Genomic DNA, 19,546 nt, shown 5'->3' on the forward strand with positions numbered 1-19,546 from the left:
TACTGGTCTGGCAGGCTGATCACTGTTTCCTTTTCTTTTTTTTATAGCAACAAGTACAATACAACATGGATGCTTATTATGAAAATATCTTGAATAAACACCCATGCAGCAAACTTTTCAAGTAAAAGCAAAAATAAAGAGATCAACTTTATATATATTTTTAAATAGGTCATTTGTTTTTTTAAAAAAATAGTCACTCCATACATGAATGTCAATAAATATCTTTGGAGCCTTGACAATGGCTGAGGTGATATTTTAGCCCCTGGGGACACATGGTAGTTAACAATACACAGGAACCTCAAAGAGTGTAGTTTTAGCAAAGTGGGATCAGGGAAAGTGATGGAGCATGATGGAGGGTGGGTACACTGCTCAGGAAAATTGACCTGGGAAGGTGATATCTGAGCTGAGAAGATAACCAGGTTATCACTGAAGAAGAGATCCTTTGAGTAGGATCTTTTCATGCAAACACCCTGATGTGAGTGACCCTAGTCTGTTAGAGAGACAGAAAGATTTTCCAGGCTGCAGAATAGTGAAAAAAGGGATGGCAGAGGAGCATAGGGTAGGGTAGAGAGTATATAGACATCACGTGTGCTAAGAAGTGTACATTATTGTAGTTGCAGGAAAAGAATATAAAGCAGAGGAATGATATGCCACAGATAGTCAATTGTTTGGTAAAATAGTTTCTGAAATACATAATTTCTTCAGCTTATAGACAAATTTCACCAAGGCAGAGAAAAGAGGAAAACAGCATGGAATAAAGACCTTGTCTATAGACTCTATTGTTACATATGACGACACAAAGTCATTCCTGAAAAAGGGTTGAACATTACAAAAGCGTGCAGCGATCAAAGCCAGTATTTACAAATTTCATATTTATAACCTTAGGCATTTCTGTTTCACTTCTATCATTAAAATAAGTACATATTTTACAAAGGTGACTCATTTAGATTAAAAAGTTACATGCATTAAAAATGTAAAGAGATGATAGGAGGAGAGAAATAATAGTTTTAATCTGGCTAGATCCACACAATTTCTTATGGAACAAGCTGATACTAAGATCTTGGGATAGTGTTAAGGTGGGAGGTCGATAGGATAAGGACACTTCTTTAAGAGAAGTTTTGCATTTTAAAAACAACTTGGAAGAAAATTATACATCTCTGTTATGTCATTTTTCATATGTTTATTGAAAATGTATCATATCCTGGGATCCAGTGAAAGCTCATTTCTTATTTTATTTTATTATTTTATTTTTTGAGACGGAGTCTCACTCTGTCGCCCAGGCTGGAGTGCAGTAGTGCTATCTCGGCTCACTGCAAGCTCTGCCTCCCGGGTTCACGCCATTCTCCTGCCTCAGCCTCCCGAGTAGCTGGGACTACAGGTGCCCACCACCACGCCCAGCTAATTTTTATTTTATTTTTTTTATTTTTAGTAGAGATGGGGTTTCACCGTGTTAGCCAGGATGGTCTCCCGACCTCATGATCCGCCCGCCACGGCCTCCCAAAGTGCTGGGATTACAGGCGTGAGCCACCGTGCCCAGCCCAGTGAAAGTTCATTTCTATAGAGTTCTTTCTATTAATACTGAAAGATCAGGGAGAATTTATGGCACTTTACCTCCCACCTTAACACTATCCCAAGATCTTAGTATCAGCTTGTTCCATAAGAAATTGTGTGGATCTAGCCAGATTAAAACTATTATTTCTCTCCTCCTGTCATCTCTTTATATTTTTAATGCGTGTAACTTTTCAATCTAAATGAGTCACCTTTGTAAAATATGTATTTATTTTAATGATAGAAGTGAAACAGAAATGCCTAAGGTTATAAATATGAAATTTGTAAATACTGGCTTTGATCGCTGCACGCTTTTGTAACGTTCAACCCTTTTTCAGGAAGGTTACCTGGGATAAGAGAAAAGAAGGAGTTCATAAAAGTTACTCTTGGTCTGAAACTATGTGGGAGAAATGCTGGGTAAAGGAGGCTAAATAGCTCTCATTCTGAGGAATTGTAAGAGCTGTTGGTATGAGAACCACTGCAACTCCTGATGACTTATCTGTGGTCATGCATCTTGGTGTCACATGGGACAAGTCTAGAGGTTCAGTTGGAAAGGGATTAGGTAGAGGAAGAAAATATATGTGGAACCCCAGCCACTTCCTATAAAAATCAACAAAAATAACTAAATATTTCAAATGTTTTTAGAAATATAAAATAATTATGTTAAACATTTAAAAATAACTAAATAACTTAGTATTAATTTTCACATAAGATTGCAAATGTATTTTGGCATATGAATTCTGACCCCAGCTTATATGTATGAAAACAATAGTAGATTTAGTGGGGATGATATCATTTATACCTTATTATACGTAGAGTGTCACATTTTGCAAAGCATTTTATTTAGGTCCATTACCTCATTTGATTCTCATAATGGCCCTATATTTAGCCAAAGCAGACATGATTTGTACTATTTCTGCTAGAAAAATAAGAACATCAAGACACAAAAAAAGAAGTTAGTTGGTGCCAATTAGACCCAAACTGCAGATCAACCAAGCCCAAATCCTGTTTCGTTTCTTTCAATCACTAGCCCTGTTTCGTTTCTTTCAATCACTAGCCCAGTGGTTCTCAAAGTGTGGTCCCTATATCAGGAGTATCAGCATCACCTGAGAGCTTGTTGGAAATGCCAATGCAGTCCCCTCTCCGGACCTACTAAGTCAGAAATTCTGGAAATGTAATTCGGCATGCCTAACAGGCCCTCCAGGTGATACTGATGCCTGCTAATTTGGAAACAATTGTGGTAGTCCATAGTGATTCTCCGGCCCATGGCAGTAGTGTGAGAAGAACTTCCTATAGAGGGAAGCTGCATATCCATTCCCCATGATTTCCTTGATTACTTCATCAACCACACACATGTTAATAGCTGATTCTTGGTCACATGCTATTCCATACACTTAACACTGCTGGCAACAGGCCACGACATTACTTCACAAAGGATTTGACCAACTGATTCTTTTCTGTATTGATTTGATTTGTAAGATGAATCATAAACCAATTATTTTACTTATAGCAATCATCATAATAAAGGGTCAAAATCTATGGTTATGGATATGTCAGGCCAAGGAAGAACCATTTTTTGTCTGAGCTCAAAGCAAACTCACAGTAAGAGGATCAACTATTGTTTAAAATTTGTCCCTGGCAATATTTTTTGTTCATTTTGTTATTTTAATTTTTGCTTCTTTGGGATTCTATTCAATCACTGGAAGTCTAAAGAAAATATAAAATAGAAATCTAAGGTATTAGATTAGGATGGCCATTGGCTGGGATTTTACAAATATCTCAAAGAACAAAATATTATCTTCCATTGAATCTAAGATGCCATCAATTGTGGCACAAAATAAATGTAACCGTTATTTTATATACCACTATGAAAATTTAAAAAAAACAGCCCCAATCTCATGATAAAATAGCATCAAGTGTGAGAGACATTCCAATTTCAGACATGTCAAAATATGAAAAAGTGTACCTTAGTATTAATGGAATACAGTACACATTAGTTGCAGCTGGCATCTTCCTCTGGGGCAAACTCTGCTTACATATTTTCTTTTCATAAGCAATGTTGATCTGGCCCCAGTTATGGTACAGCTATAGTAACTTTGTTCTTCAAAGTTAAGTTGTAGTCATCCCAGCCTAAGGATTGTTTCACAGCATCAGTAACTAAACACTCCAGGTGGAAAATAATCTTCTACAATTTGGTATCTGAGTTATCATGTGGTATGAGGAAATAGGCAAGTGAGCAAGAAAGTGAATGCAGAGTAATAGTGAACATGGGGCACTCATTCACTCGAATAAATCTTTTGGTTGTAATTTAAAAATAAAATCATTCTCAAATTTATGTTTTTATATCCTGACAAGTTTGCCTTCTTAATTAGCCATGTTGCTTTTTTTTATGTTAGCTGTTAAATATATAGGAGAGAACTCTATTACATGCAATCATAAATGTCTTGCAAATTCACTTCCCCTGTCATTGCAGGAAGCCATGTACTTGCTTGAGAATATAACAAAGAGACATACTACTGGTTTGCAGGAATTTTGAGTTAAAGAGTAAGTCCTTGACTCATTCTTGTGAAAAATGCTCCATGAAAAATAGGACACATGGTCTGTAAACTGCTAATATATTATAAAGCTTACTTTTCTGATCTGAAAAATTTTATTCAAATAAAAAAGTCATTGTTGGAAAAATTTTCTTTTTGAAAAATATTTTCACAATTCAGAGAAGCTTCCATAGTAATTAAAAAGTGCATACATATTTACTTGAGATTTTTTTAATAACCCATTAAACCTAATGAAAATACATGAAGGTGGAAGTCTAGAGACACAAGATCAGGTTGCGGTTTTGTTAGTCTTCATCTCTGTGACTTACGCATAATTACTTAATTTTTCTGTTACTTCTGAAATTAGAAATTTAAATGGTTGTAAAGTTTTGTAATGATTTCAGAGGGATAAGAAAATCTTTAAAAAGATATTAATACAAAAATACAAAAAGGTACTATGTATATATTATCTCCTTTCATCATAAAAGCAAAATAAGAAAGTGCAGAGAAGCATCGAGGCATAGTGCCACAGAGCACAGTGCCTAGCACATAGGAAACATTCAACATCACTGGCAGGTATTATAATTCTATCATCAATAATAACAACACAGCCAGGATGAAATTAATGTTCCCTTTTCAGTCAAGAATATTATCTTCAAGAGGTTAGGTGACATTCCTATGATAATTCTGATGGCCCAGGCCAGAATTATGACTTTTTCTGCTGGACAACCAGGCTGTGCTTTCACACTTACGACCACATTGCCCTCCACAGTCCTTGATAACTTAACCAAGCCATTTGTTTTGAGTAGAAAGTAATCTTTTTAATTTAAATTGTAATTCCCAAAGAATTGCTTGAAAACACCGCAAAATGATATTTTACATATCTACTACATGACTTCTGGCCTGCTTTTCCCCTAAAGTTTGGATTAAAGTTGAAGAATATGGGTATACAGAATCACCCTTTTTGCCAATTTTAAAAGGAACGGAAGAGGTGACATAAACAGAGTATAAAAGAGTAAAGAGAGGAGGAGAGGTTTGTTGTGTGGATATGGAGAAACAGGGATACAGACTCAGGTTTGAAGAACAGGTAAGGAAGGTCGAAGACATTCTTTCCTTCTTTTGCTGCCTCCCTTCATATTTTCAAATGCTGCATACTAAAAAAGAAACAGAAGCCCTAACTGACTAAAAACATTAGCCTAAGGTAACTTTAACACACATGCAGAGGGAGACTTGTAAAAGGATGTTCACTTCAGCATTGTTTATAGAAGTAACTATAGCCACAGATCTTTCCCCCTATGTTTTGTTCTATTAATGTTACAATTTCAGGTCTTACACATAAATCTTTACTCCATTTTGAGTGGATTTTTTTTTTACATGGTATAAGATGAGGGTCTAATTTCATTCCTCTGCATTTGGGTATCTAGTTTTCCCAGCACCAATTATCAAAGACTGTCTTTTCTTCGTGGAGTGTTCTTGCCATCTTTGTCAAAAATCAATTGACCGTGAAGTGTGAATTTATTTCTGGGTCCTCTATTCTGTTCCATTGGTCTATGTGTCTGTTTTTATGCCAATGTCATGCTTTCATTACTATAGTTTTGTAGTAGCTGTTAACGTTGGAAAGTATGGCACCTCCAGCTTTGTGTTTTTTGATCAAGATCTCTTAGGGTGTTCAGGGTCTTTTGTGGTTCTGCACAAATTTTTGGGTTGATTTTGCTATTTCTGTGGAAAAATGTCATTGGTAATTTGATAGAGATAGAATTGAATCTGAAGATCGCTTTGGGTAGTATGCAGACTTTAACAACATTAATGCTTCCAATTGATGAAGAGGGGTTACCTCTCCATTTACTTACATCTTCTTTGATGTTTTTCATCAACATTTTATAGCTTTCAGTGTGGAGATCTTTCACCTCCTTGGTTAAATGTATTCCTAAGGTTTTTGCATTTCTTCCCTTTTGTAGCTATTGTACATGGGATTATTTCCTTAATCATTTTCAGATAGGTCACTGTTAGTATACAGAAATGATACTGATTTTTGTATGTTAATATTATCTTCTGCAAGTTTACTGTATTCAGTTATTGGTTTTACCAGTTTTTTGTTTGTTTGTTTTTTGTTTGTTTGTTTTTTGTTTTGCTGGTGTCTTCTGGATTTTCAATATGTAAAATCATGTCATTTGGAAACAGAGACAGTTTAACTTTTTCCTTTCCTATTTGGATGTCCTTCATTTATTTTTCTTGTCTAATTTCTCTCAGTAGAACTTTCATTAGTGTGTTGAATAGAAGTGAGAGTGAGCATTCTTATCTTGTTCCTGATCTTAGGAAAAAAACTTTTATTTTTTCACCATTGAGTATGATGTATTTATAGCCTCATCATATATGACTTTTATTGTGTTGAGGTACATTCCTTCCATACCTAATTTGTTGAGAGTTTTTATTATAAAAGGACATTGAATTTGTTGAATGCCTTTTCTGCATCTATTGAAGTGATCATATAGTTTTTGTCCATCATACTGTTAATTGGGTATAACACATTCGTGGATTTGCCTATGTTGAATCATCTTTGCATCCCATAGATAAATCTCACTTGATCATGGTGAATGACCCTTGTAATGTGTTTTTGAATTTGGTTTGGTAATATTTTGTTGAGAAGTTTTTTTCTGACTCTTAAATGTGTTTCAGATAGTTAACTGTCAGTTAACTAAAATTGTAGTCGATTGTTAAAAAAAATCACTGGACTATTTATTCTGCATTGGCATATTCATATGTCAAGAGCAGAACATACGTCAATATATCATAACAAAATGCACAGTTTTTAGGCAAGCAGTGACTGAGGTATCCTCATCACAAAATAATAATGCTTTATTTTCTTTTAAAAACATTATCACTTTTTAAATTATCTCTGGATTTATTATAAAGTAGGACTACAAACAGATATAGAAATGTGAAATGCAGGCACTTATTTTGCTAACCTGACTTTTAATTAAATGGACAATACACTTACTATTTACCTAAAATTCTGCATTGCTTCCAAAGATGTCTGCCCATCCTCCTTCCATTTTCTTCAAATAGGAGTCTAAAACTCCTTCAAAAAAGCTATAGAATTTGTGTTGTATATTTTGTGCTCAAATGTATCATCTAAACACCCAGACTTTCACTGAATATTTAGAATTGTTGAAATGATATGAACAATAAAATTCAAAACTATTAATTCACAATACCTGATCATTTATTACATAGGTTGTAGGTCAAATTATTATCTCCCTTCCCTACTCACTTTTTTTTTAACTGATTAGGAAAGCAACTTGATTACAAAATTTGTGAGAAACGTAGTTGAGATCTGAACATATATTTTCTGGTACCAAAATTAGCTATTTTTTTTTGTTGTTGTTGTTTTGTTTTGTTTTTTTTTTGAGACGGAGTCCCGCTCTGTGGCCCAGGTTGGAGTGCAGTGGCCGGATCTCAGCTCACTGCAAGCTCCGCCTCCTGGGTTTACGCCATTCTCCTGCCTCAGCCTCCCGAGTAGCTGGGACTACAGGCGCCCGCCACCTCGCCCAGCTAGATTTTTGTATTTTTTTAGTAGAGACGGGGTTTCACCGTGTTAGCCAGGATGGTCTCAATCTCCTGACCTCGTGATCCGCCCGTCTCGGCCTCCCAAAGTGCTGGGATTACAGGCTTGAGCCACCGCGCCCGGCCCCAAAATTAGCTATTTTTTACTCTCCTTTAATTCTTACTGTTTATTTCAAGTTTAATAATTAAAGGATTCTATCAACTCCCACTTTCCTGCTTTTCTGAGCAGGGATTAAATGAGTTTCTCACCAATTATATTCAAGCAGGTGTTAACAGCTGGGTCTCAGCGCTTTTGCCCAAGGCCTACTGATATAAGGAAATTATGACTTCCCTGAATACAATTCCTGTTAAAGGGAAACATTAAACAAGTGTCCATTGTCAGAAGCAGTTTTCAGAAAAACAAGGTTTTGTTAATGAAATATTATAGGACACAGAAATATGTGATTCAAAACTCAGAAAGAAATGGCAGCGATGGGGAGGATAGTAATGACAAAAAAGAAAAAAAACTTACGAACTCCTGTTTCAAGAAACTTCGAATATAGTGGAAGAAATCATCTGACTTACTTAAAAAAATCATGGATTCTTTTTAGCTTTACTCATTTAAAAAAATGCTATTTAGACTATTGTTCCAGGCACCTGGCTAGTTTTTGAAACACAGCACAGAAGCGGATGAAAGAGGTTAATCTGTTGGTAGGTGGATGAGATGAAGCTTTGAAGAATCAATGCTGCATAGTATTCCCCTGTGTTCACCCTAACCTAAAAGAAATGAAGAACTTCAAGTTTAAGGTTGACCCTTCATGAAGTGGTACCCGGTGGGTAGGTTACTTCTAGACACTCCTTTTCTCCATATCTGTTTGTTGTGGCCTGAAATGCCATTATGAGAAGACAAGGCATTGAGTCCCTGATTACAGATAAGTAATAAGATACAACTGCTAAACAGAACTACTACATTCTGAATAGTTACAGAAGTATTACAACCATAATGTTAGCTGAAATACACTTACATTTAAAGTCCACAATCAGGTAATTAGTGAAGCATTTAAGTAAGTATGATCAGGTTCTTTATAGATTTTGATAATGTAGAAAAAATTAGACAGTTGGGAGAGCCACGAACATTTTAAGATAGGTATAGAGTCATTAGTAAAAAAGAACAAGGAAAAAAAGCAGTCAGCTTCACCAAAACACACTTAGTTCTGGCTCAATCTATATGCAACTCTGTGGACACAAGAAATGGAAAAATTGAGGTTATTTGAGCTACATACCCACATATAACTTTTTGTTGAGTATCTGCACCTTGATAAAGAAAAAATATCCATTGAGAAGAGAGGATCTTAGAATCCAAACAGATTATAATCAAGGCTATCTAAAAAAGTTCATATGTCTCATAGATGAGGAAACTAATTTATCTTATCATCTGTAATAACTGGAGTTAAAATCAAAGTGCTTATTCAGAATTCGTAGTTAGATAAAACTTCATGAGGCACCTGGGATGAAGCATGTGCATGCATTGTTAGCAGACAACATAGACAACATGGCCTTGTGTATTTATCACAAGTTTGTTTCTCAGCATTTGTTCATTGGATTAGTACTCAAGATTTTAGAGTCTTATTTTTGGATCATTGACTGACTAATCAAGGCATCTTTGTACTTCTCTAAGAATAACTCACTGTTAAGTCTAAATTCATTTATACAGGTATCTTCTCCCAAATTGTGCTTTCTCACTGTCAAACAGGCACTCAGTGGGGGAAAGAGAATCAGAATATACTAAAAAGAAGTACAATTTTCTATTAAAAAAAAAAGATGGTAATTCAAGACTCTAAGGTTTGTTACTTGATTTTCCCCCTGGCAGCTATTAACTATTCTTTTTTAAATCACTTAAAATTTTTTTTAACTTTTACATTCGGGGGTACATGTGAAGGTTTGTTATGTAGGTAAATTCATGTCACAGGGTTTTATTGTACAGCTTATTTCATTACTCAGGAATTAAGCCCAATAGTTATCTTTTCAGCTCCTTTTCCTCCTTCCACCCTCCTCCCTCAAGTAGACCCCAGTATCTGTTATTTCCTTCTTTGCGTTCAGGAGTTCATCATTTAGCTCCCACTTGAAAGTGAGAACACACAGTATTTGGTTTTACATTCTGGCATTAGTTTGCTGAGGATAACAGCCTCCAGCTCCATCCATGATTCCACAAAAGACATGAGCTTGTTCTTTTTTATGACTGCATAGTATGGTGTATATATACCACATTTTCTTTGTCCAGTCAATCATTGATGGGCACTTAGGTTGATTCCATGTCATTGCTATTGTGAATAGTGCTGCGGTGAACACTTGTGAGCATGTGTCTTTGTGGTCAAATGATTTATATTCCTCTAGGTATATATCCAGTAATGGGATTGCTGGGTCAAATGGTAGTTTTACTTTTAGCTCTTTGAGGAATTGCCACACTGCTTTCCACAATGGCTGAACTAATTTACACTCCCACCAACAGTGTCTAAGTGTTCCTTTTTCTCCACAACCTTGCCAGTACCTGTTATTTTTTTACTTTTTCATAATAGCCATTCTGACCTGTGTGAGATGGTATCTCATTGTGGTTTTGATTGCATTTCTCTAATGATCAGTGATATTGAGTGTTTTTTCATATGCTTGTTGGCTGCATGTATGTTTTCCTTTGAAAAATGTCTGTTCATATCGTTTCCCCACTTTTTAATGGGGTTGTTTTTCACTTGTAAATTTGAGTTCCTTATAGAGGCTGGATATTAGACCTTTGTCAGATGCATAGTTTGCAAAAATTTTCTCCCGTTCTGTAGGCTGTCTGTTAACTCTGTTGATAGTTTCTTCTGCTGTGCAAAGGCTCTTTAGCTTAATAAGATCTCACTTGTCAATTTTTGCTTTTGTTGGGGTTGCTTTTGTGTCTTTGTCATAAAATCTTTACCAATTCCTATATCCAGGATGGTATTGCCTAGGATATCTTCTAGGGTTTTTATAGTTTGGGGTCTTACATTTAAGTCCTTAATCCATCTTGAGTTGATTTTTGTGTATGGTATAGGGAAGGCGTCCAGCTTCAGTCTTCTGCATATGGCTAGCGAGTTATCTCAGTACCATTTATTGAATAGGGAACCTTCTCCCCACTGCTTGTTTCTGGCAGTTTTGTCAAAGATCAGTTAGTCATAGGTGTGTGGCCTTATTTCTGGGTTCTCTATTCTGTTCCATTAGTCTATGTGCCTGTTTTTGTACCAGTACCATGCTGTTTTGGCTACTGTAACCCTGAAGTATAGTTTGAAGTTGGGTAACATGATGCCTCCAGTTATGCTCTTTTTGCTTAGGATTGCCTTGGCTATTTGGGCTCTTTTTTTGGTTCTATGTGGATTTTAAAATAAGTTTTCTTCTAGTTCTGTGAAGAAGGTCATTGGTAGTTTGATAAAAATAGCATTGAATCTGTAAATTGCTTTAGGCAGTATGGCCATTTTAATTATATTGATTTTTCCTGTCTATGACCATGGGATGATTTTCCATTTGTTTATCTTTCCTCTGATTTCTTTGAGCAGTGTTTTGTAATTCTCATTGTAGAGATGTTTCACTTCCCTGATTAGTTGTATTCCTAGGTGTTTTAGTCTTTCTGTGACAGTTGTGAATGGGATTGCCTTTCTAATTTGGCTCTAGGCTTAACTGTTGTTGGTGTGTAGGACTGCTACTGACTTTTGTGCATTAATTTTGCATCCTGAAACTTTGATGAAGTTGTTTATCAGCCGAAGGAGGTTTTGGGCCAAGACTGTGGGGTATTCTAAATATAGAATCATGTCTGCAAACAGGGAGTTTGACTTCCTCTCTTCCTATTTGAATGATCTTTATTTCCTTCTCTTGCCTGATTGCTCTGGCTAGGACTTCTAAACTATGTTGAATAGGAGTGGTAGAGAGAAGGCATCTTTGTTTTATGCCGGTTTTCAAGGGGAATGCTTCTAACTTTTGCCCATTCAATATAATGTTGGCTGTGGGTTTGGCATAGATGGGTCTTACTATTTTGAGGTATGTTCCTTCAATACCTAGTTTATTGAGAGTTTTTATCAAGAAGGGGTGTTGAATTTTATTGAAAGCCTTTTCTGTGTCTATTGAGATACTCATGTGGTTTTTGTCTTTAGTTCTGTTTATGTGATGAATCACATTTATTGATTTACTTGTCAAAATAACCCTGTATATTTGCGGACAGAAATGGTTTCTGTCTCAAGGACTATAAAGTATTTATTAAATGAATGTATTTCACATGTTTATAAAAGGAACATACTTTTTATCAGATATGGCTATCATCTCACAATGACTTTTGCATAATTCTAAAGGAAAAACATATTCTTGTTCACATGACAAAAGCAATTTGAACATATGAATTCATGGCCTGACACCAACAAAAGTAGCGAATGCTTATATGTGTTGAAAGAGAGGAAAAAGTATATGTTGTGGCAAAATGAATTTAAACCAAAGAACCCTTTTTTAAAATGTTAACAACACTATAAAGCCAGGGGGTGCTAGTATATGGTGAATTAATTTCATTGTTTGAATATAGCACTTTGTTGTCATGACAACCTGATTAAGTTGTAACCTGAAGACAATTATATCTGAATCAGCATATTTAGAAAGATAAACTGATAACTTCAAGGTAAAGTTTGATGCTGGGTTTAGGGCAGGTTAAAAAGCTATCCAGTCATTTCAGGTTGGGATTTAGCCTTGGTCCTTAAGGAGCAGCACTGATACTAAATAAGTAATTCAGATTGCTTATTAAAACTTCAGCAGAAACCAATGCCAAAAGTTTTATAGTTTCATAACAGAAAACACTTAATATGTCAAGAAAGGAGAGGAGAAAAGAGGAGGAAAGTAAAACATCACTAGTGAAAGGAATTACCTTTAATTTTAAATCACCTCTATATTTGGACTGAGATATTGGTGATTACTCCAACCTTTTATTATTATTTTTCAATCAGGTAACTAATGTTTAAAAACAAACAAAAACCCTAGATACTTCTACTTCATTTCTCTTTTCCTTTCAGAGATAGCAAACAAAACTATTTTGAAAGACTGATTCAATGTGCTAAGAAAATATAATTTTAGAATCTCTGACATGGATAGCATCCTCAAAACCACTCTCTATAATTATCAAATAGTCTACTTGGAGCAGGAATGAGTTTTGCTAGAATTGGAAAACACTGGGAGAGGAACTTGGTTGTGTTTCTTCTTCCTACTTTTTACTTTAGAATTTAGCCCATTTCTAACTTCATTTTGGGATCACCCTACTCCCACAATGAAGGATGACTTCCTGAACAAGACGGTGAAAGTCCAGTGTTAATTGCCTGTCCAGAACTTTTGGACCAAAACAATATGAATGCGTCTGCCAGATGGTTAGAAAGCAAACAAAGATACCAGGTGGGGATTCCTTTAGGGAACAACTATTCAGCTATCTAGTAATCCCAGCTTCTACCCATTTGTTGTGGCAGCATCTCTGGAAAGTATAGCTGGCAAACTTAGGCTTCCATGAGATAATATATACAGTTGCCCAGATGTGAGGCTTTGTTGTTTTTCATTTAAGTATCACAAAACTAGTCAATGTCTGTCATAGACTATGTTTGGGGGATTAAGGGTCATGGGCACTAATACGGTCTCTGTAGTGTGCATCCAAATTCTCTATTCTCATCTGGGCATGATGGCTCATGCCTGTAATCCCAACACTTTGGGAGGCCAAGGCAGGTGGATCACCTGGGGTCAGGAGTTCGAGACCAGCCTGAGCAACACGACGAAACCCTGTTTCTCCAAAAAATACAAAATTAGCCAGGCATGGTGTTACATGCCTGTAATCCCAGCTACTAGGGAGGCTGAAGCAGGGGAACGGCTTGAACCCGGGAGGCAGAGGTTGCAGTGAGCTGAGATCATCCCATTGTGCTCCAGCCTGGGCAACAAGAGTGAAACTCCATCTCAAAAAAAAAAAAAAAAAAAAATTCTGTTCTCATGCATTTTATGAAACATTTTCTTTTTAATGGAAAAAATACAGAAAATGCCTCATGCAATTTCACCTAACTACAATTCAGGATAAGAACTTTGATTTTAACCCCAGTTCTTCCAGATTTTTAAATAAATTAGTTGCCTCGTCCATAAGATACGTGAAGTTTCAACTACAGACTGTTTAGATTCTAAGGACCTCTCTTCTCATTGTATATTTTTTTCCTTATTAAACTGCAAATACGCAAAAGGTCAAGTATTATATCACTTAAAACTTATGTCTGCTTGCTTTTCTTAGGAAATAGGCACCTAGCAGAGAGCATATGGTTCTTGAGCAGGAAACATACACAAGGGAAGAAATGGGTATGGAGGGACCGGCAACGACGGGAGGGGAGTTGGAGGCATTCTAGACAAACTGATTCGGAGATGGAACACAATGAAGAGCTTCCTCTCAAATGGATAAAGATATATGTAAATGGGTAAAAAATATATTGAAGACGTTATTGTACCATACTAAACCTAGAAGTGGTAGAACCCATGTCTCCTATGCCTAATGACCAAAAGAAACCATGAGACTATTCTCAAGGTCGCATTTGAGATTTGAACTTGACTTGGCCAAAAATGAAGACACAAGGGAACAAAATGATCAATCCCTTTAACTAGTTCTAACAAATAGACTTGTTACAACCTTTCCCTGTGGCAAGGAGAAAGACTTAAACATAGACACTCCTCTCTTCTGAGTGAGATTCTTAGATTTAATGGCAAAGAACATCTTTTCTAGGGTTCCTTCTTTCTTCACGAGGTATTTTGTACTTTTTGGGTTTATCTCAACTTGATGTACAAACTCTCTTTTTCTTTGTTCATTTAGACAACTATTTACTAGTTTTGACCCACAAGTGAGGTTTATCTGTGATGGAAAGACTGACTTCCATTGAGTGGAGTTCCATGGATAATAATAATAATTTTAAAAAGGCCATACAGACATTGAATCAGAGCAAACACCTCTCTATTCAATTTTACCAAAATCATGAATTATTTTGCTTTGTTTGTCTTTGTGGAGTTTCCTGTTTTAATATGTTTTTAATAGACAACAAGACACAAAGAATCCTGAGTAAATAATACATGTTAAAAATAGTTACTACCTAACAATGTTACTGGAACAATTAGAGTGCAAAAAACTCTTTTACATGAGAAGCCAACTAAAAACAAAGGTTGGCATGATGCTATTTCTTTGATTCTTTTTAAATTAATACAGCACATTTGGTCCAAACTCATTTCTCCCACTTAAAAGTATTTGGGTTTTTTTGTTGTTGTCTGCTTTGCAACTCTCCCTAAAATATACCATTGTGGGCCTATTCTTTGTGTAATTTTACTTTTTTCTTCTATTTTTAAATAGACACCCCTAGTGCCAATGTACGTTTATATGTGAGCTATATATATATACACATATCCTTTTTTTCCCACTCAGAGAGCAAGGGAATTATTCTTAAAGAAATCCTCTTTCTAGCCAGATTCCATTAGGTTGTGTTATTCAAATGCACTGTAACATAAAATTTATTTATTCACGTGGTGTCCAGTTGCTAAGGAACACAGCCAAAAAGTTCAACTTTGCAACACAACAGAAGACGAGTAGAGATTATGAGAGTTGCCCATAGACACATACAGAGGCTCTGAGCAAGGGGAATTACACTTTTGTTTTCAAACCTGGAAGTGCATAATATTATTAAGAAATAGCTATTTTTATCCCATGGACAATGGAACTTCCATTCTCCTTGGAAAAGCACAGTAGCTTTTCTAGACTCATGACCTCTCAAGTCATGCAGCACATTTTAAACAGAAGCCCTATCACTTCTGCCTTTAAATGCAAAACAGGTCTCCTGAAAAGCATACAATTTCTGAAATGTGTTGTCATGTCCACCAAAGGAAACACTTCAACTTTGTTTTGTTTAAAGGCAAATTTCTACAGAAACATGAATCTGACAGAGCAATAAACACCATCTGAATCATTTTCAAATGTCTCACCCAAGTTTACTGGACACATGTAAAAGGTGGTGCCAATCATAAAGACCTAAAAGATGGTATGATATCAGAGCCTTTCATAAAGTCCTGAAAGAGATACTTACATTTTGCTGTCACTTTGTACCCTCCTAGAGGAGGGGTGTGGCCTTCCAATGCATCGAATCCAGCGGATACTAAGACCATATCTGGATCAAACTCTTTGGCCACAGGCTTCACGATGGTCCTGCACAGTAAAAATGCAACCGGTCACATGTGGGACTGGTGAATACCTTTAAAAATCGTTCAGTGGAAACAACCTGGCACAACAATAGGAACTTCCCAAGAATAAAGAAAAGTGGAATACAAACATTATTTGAATGGAACAAAAATGTATCATTTCCTTAATAATGAATCGCTATTATTTTAGCATCCCAATTCAGTCTTTTTTCTTTCATCTTTTTTCCTCCAAATGGAAAAACAAACAAACAAAAAACTGCTTTGCAGGTACATTATAAAACCCATCATATTACACATACGTCTGTGGCTGTTTTATCGCACTGCCTATAAAAAACTGCTTCTTCCAAGGGAGTGACTAATGTTTTACAGAGGAAAGTCAAAGCTTTAGTGAAAACCCGGCTTGCTCCAGTTAGTGAGAACTTGGTGTAAATTTGAACTATAAATTTCTTTTGGGAAAAGTTTGCTTTCCCAACTTAAAAAAAAAAAAAATTTAAATATTTATCATGGTAGGGGGTGACTCTTGCAAAGGAGAAACACGAAATTCCCTTAATAGAATCCAGACTACAATGTTAAGTGAGTCCAAAGTCAGACACACCAGGAATGTGGCAGCCTCATCCATGACAGCAACCCCTGCTGGCCCCAGTCAGACACTTCAACACTTCCCTTCTCAACTTCAGGGCTCCCAAACCTCTTTCTCATCATTGCTAGCTTTGAGAAAGAATGACTAATGGATGCAACTGGGCTTTATAAAATTTTTACACAGGCTTGAAGACCAGTATGCCATCATAAAAATTCAAATTTCAAAAACTATTTACTGAAATGGGGAAACTGCATGCTATAATAAATTTAAAAAGTAGTACAGTCACTCTTGTGTGTTTGTGAGAGATAACTAAAACAAATATTAAAATAGTTATCCTTCAATAATGACATAATTGCTTTAATTTTTATGTTTGTAAGTTTTCCAGATTTTCTATAATGATTACATATTAATTTTATATTTAAAAAGTTATTGCATATCATAATCAAGAAGTTGCAGTTATGCAGTAAAAATATTTAGTTGAAACTTACCTAGAAATGTAAATGATTGAAATATTTTTCCTAATAATCCACTACTGTCATAAAAATTCTATCCATCAAGTTCATAAATATACATGTAAGTGACTTCCCCAGTAGTCCTTCCAACAACTGGTAAACCACATAAAGCTGAATTGGCTCATCAGTAAAACTAAGTGAAAACCTAATTTTATTTACTATACACAATTGTATTAAGTTTTTTCTTCAATAAAATTAAAAATTTCTAATACAGCTACATTATTAAGAGATATACTAAGTTCTTCCCCATCCCAGTAATTGCAAATCTTATATTATGGTTTTCATTAAAGGTGTCACATATAATAAATTCACTATTTTTCATGAGTGAAATAGTCCTGTGGTATATGTTGGGATATTAGAGATTGGAATAAGTTTTTTCAAAGAATTAAGAGTGCTCTATCAAGATACTGTATTTAATTTTATTAATCCTACATACTCCCTTAGAGAATGGATGCTGCTACAAAATTCAGTAAGTAGATGATTGAACCAGATTGTCCATGCAATCATAAGCATCATAGTAATTAATTTTCCATCTCTTTTCCCTCTATTGGAAGGTCATTCTTCCCTCATTTTCCCCCCAGTATTTACCCATCTTTTAAGGCACAACTCACATACTATCTTCTCAATAAAGTCTTCTCTCTACCCATGGATATTAAATATAGGTGCATATTTTCAAAGTACAAGAAGACAGGAGAGGAGACAAGATTGCCCATATAATTTTAGAACATTGAAAACATAGAGATGATCTACAGAGTATAAGCGCCTACAGAGAAGACACAAAAAGCAAGCTAATTTTTCTCTCTCTTCTTGGAAAAACTAACTCAAAAAGCAGAAAATGCCAACAGTCAGCGTATTTTTCCAATCTTCCTATAGTTAATCAGTGGTCAAAAAGCCCCATTCACATTTACAGTACTCTTTTCTTAAATACGATGGATGCAAATATTTTGTTAATACAGACTTACAGGGAAACTATAGCTCTCTATGCCACATATCTCTGAATATACGGAATCTACTGGTTTCTATCTGAAGCAAATTGCACATTTGCTATGTAGGTCACTTCTAAATTCACAAACACAATGTGTTTTCTAATTTCCTGTGGGTTTTCAAATTCCTTCATCTTATAGGCCTAATCCTATATATCTGAACTCATTCCAAAAAGTAAGAAAAAGATAGAAAATTTAGAAAAATGATATATCACCTGATAGAATCCTTTCACTTAAAAATATACTCGCCTAGAATTATGTCTGGGTGGAAGCTGTTTTTTGAATCAATTAGTGAAGCATGATAAGAACAGAGGCATTATGCTGCAATGCATGCTGTGTGTTTTCGATTAAATTGAAGAACTACATAGCAATAGATGGTTATGGATGGTGATATTGGTAAGGTTCATTCATTCATTTCAACAAGTATATGTTGAGTGTCTACTATGTTGCAAACACCGTCTTGGTCTAAAGATGTGCTCAATTTTGAACTGAATATTATTTATTTTCCTATTGTCAGCATTGAATTCTTACTCTCTTCTCTGATAAATGAATGAAACTGAGACTCCATAGATCTCTTTATTTTGGCAATGACTTTACAAATGTCCATGGAAGTGTTCACTGTTCTATTTATGCCAGTCTAGATTAATTTGTACTCAAAAAGATCTATCGTGTCTGAAAGACTGAATAATGTATTTGAGGGTAAAAAGTAGGAAAAACAATGTAATTTTTATTAAAACAAATCTTCAAAGGCACTAATTTAAAATTTTTTCTGAAGAATTGGGATTTCTGATTAAAGTTAGCAAACAAAGCATACATGTTTTCCTCTCATCTTTTCCAATATCCCACTGAAAAGAAAGTATAGGAAGATACATATGAACTCATGGTTCTTAACAGATGAATAATTTAGATGACTGTATCCATGGGTTAGTATATATTTCCTAAAAGCAATGGCACCCCAGTGGCAAGGAGCAGAGTTAATACCCAGATCTTCCTTTCTCATATCAATCTCCAGTAAAAGGACCCAGAGATCCTTGGAGAAGTGGTTGATTCCAGCACTGCATCAGGGAAAATACTACATGACTCTGGAATATCTTGTGGTGACAGAAATCAACAAAATGCTTAAAAAAAGACATGGACATGTCAGTAGGACATGTGAACCAACATGAAAGCACTTCCAATGGCCAAAGCAGAAACAATTTGAGGAGCAAAATAAATAATGATAGTATTGGATTATAATCCAAACAATTAAACACCAAGTCCATAGTGAATACATAATAATTGAATAGAAAGGAGAGAAAATAGCTCTCTTACAGAAAAATATCATCTAATAAATGTAGAAGAATTGAGGAAAATATGTAATTACCATTGGAACAAGACAGAAATAATTCATGCAGGCAAGATTCAAGGATGGATACCAAAATTAGTGGAGCCAGGCATTGTGGCTCATGGCTGTAATCCCAGCACTTTCAGAAGCCAAGGCAGGAGAATTGCTTGAGCTTAGGGGTTCCACCCTGGGTAACACACAGAGACCCCATCTCTCCAAAAAAGACTAGCCACGCATGGTAGTGTGTGCCTGTGGTTCCAATGACTCGGCAGACTGAGACAGGAGGA

At 35.5% G+C, this 19,546-nt stretch overlaps 1 protein-coding gene across 4 annotated transcripts in view; it reads right to left on the reverse strand.

The window, feature by feature from the left end:
* HDAC9 (histone deacetylase 9) overlaps positions 1 to 19,546 on the reverse strand; it is a 910,741-nt gene that overhangs the window by 106,160 nt on the left and 785,035 nt on the right. For all 4 annotated transcript variants that reach the window (XM_025379211.1, XM_025379208.1, XM_025379210.1 and 1 more), the window contains exon 22: positions 15,749 to 15,867. In XM_025379211.1, the coding sequence (XP_025234996.1) occupies positions 15,749 to 15,867 (119 nt within the window). The remainder of the gene's footprint in view (positions 1 to 15,748; positions 15,868 to 19,546) is intronic.

The sequence above is a fragment of the Theropithecus gelada genome, chromosome 3, assembly GCF_003255815.1.
Source record: "Theropithecus gelada isolate Dixy chromosome 3, Tgel_1.0, whole genome shotgun sequence".
Classification (NCBI taxonomy): domain Eukaryota; kingdom Metazoa; phylum Chordata; class Mammalia; order Primates; family Cercopithecidae; genus Theropithecus; species Theropithecus gelada.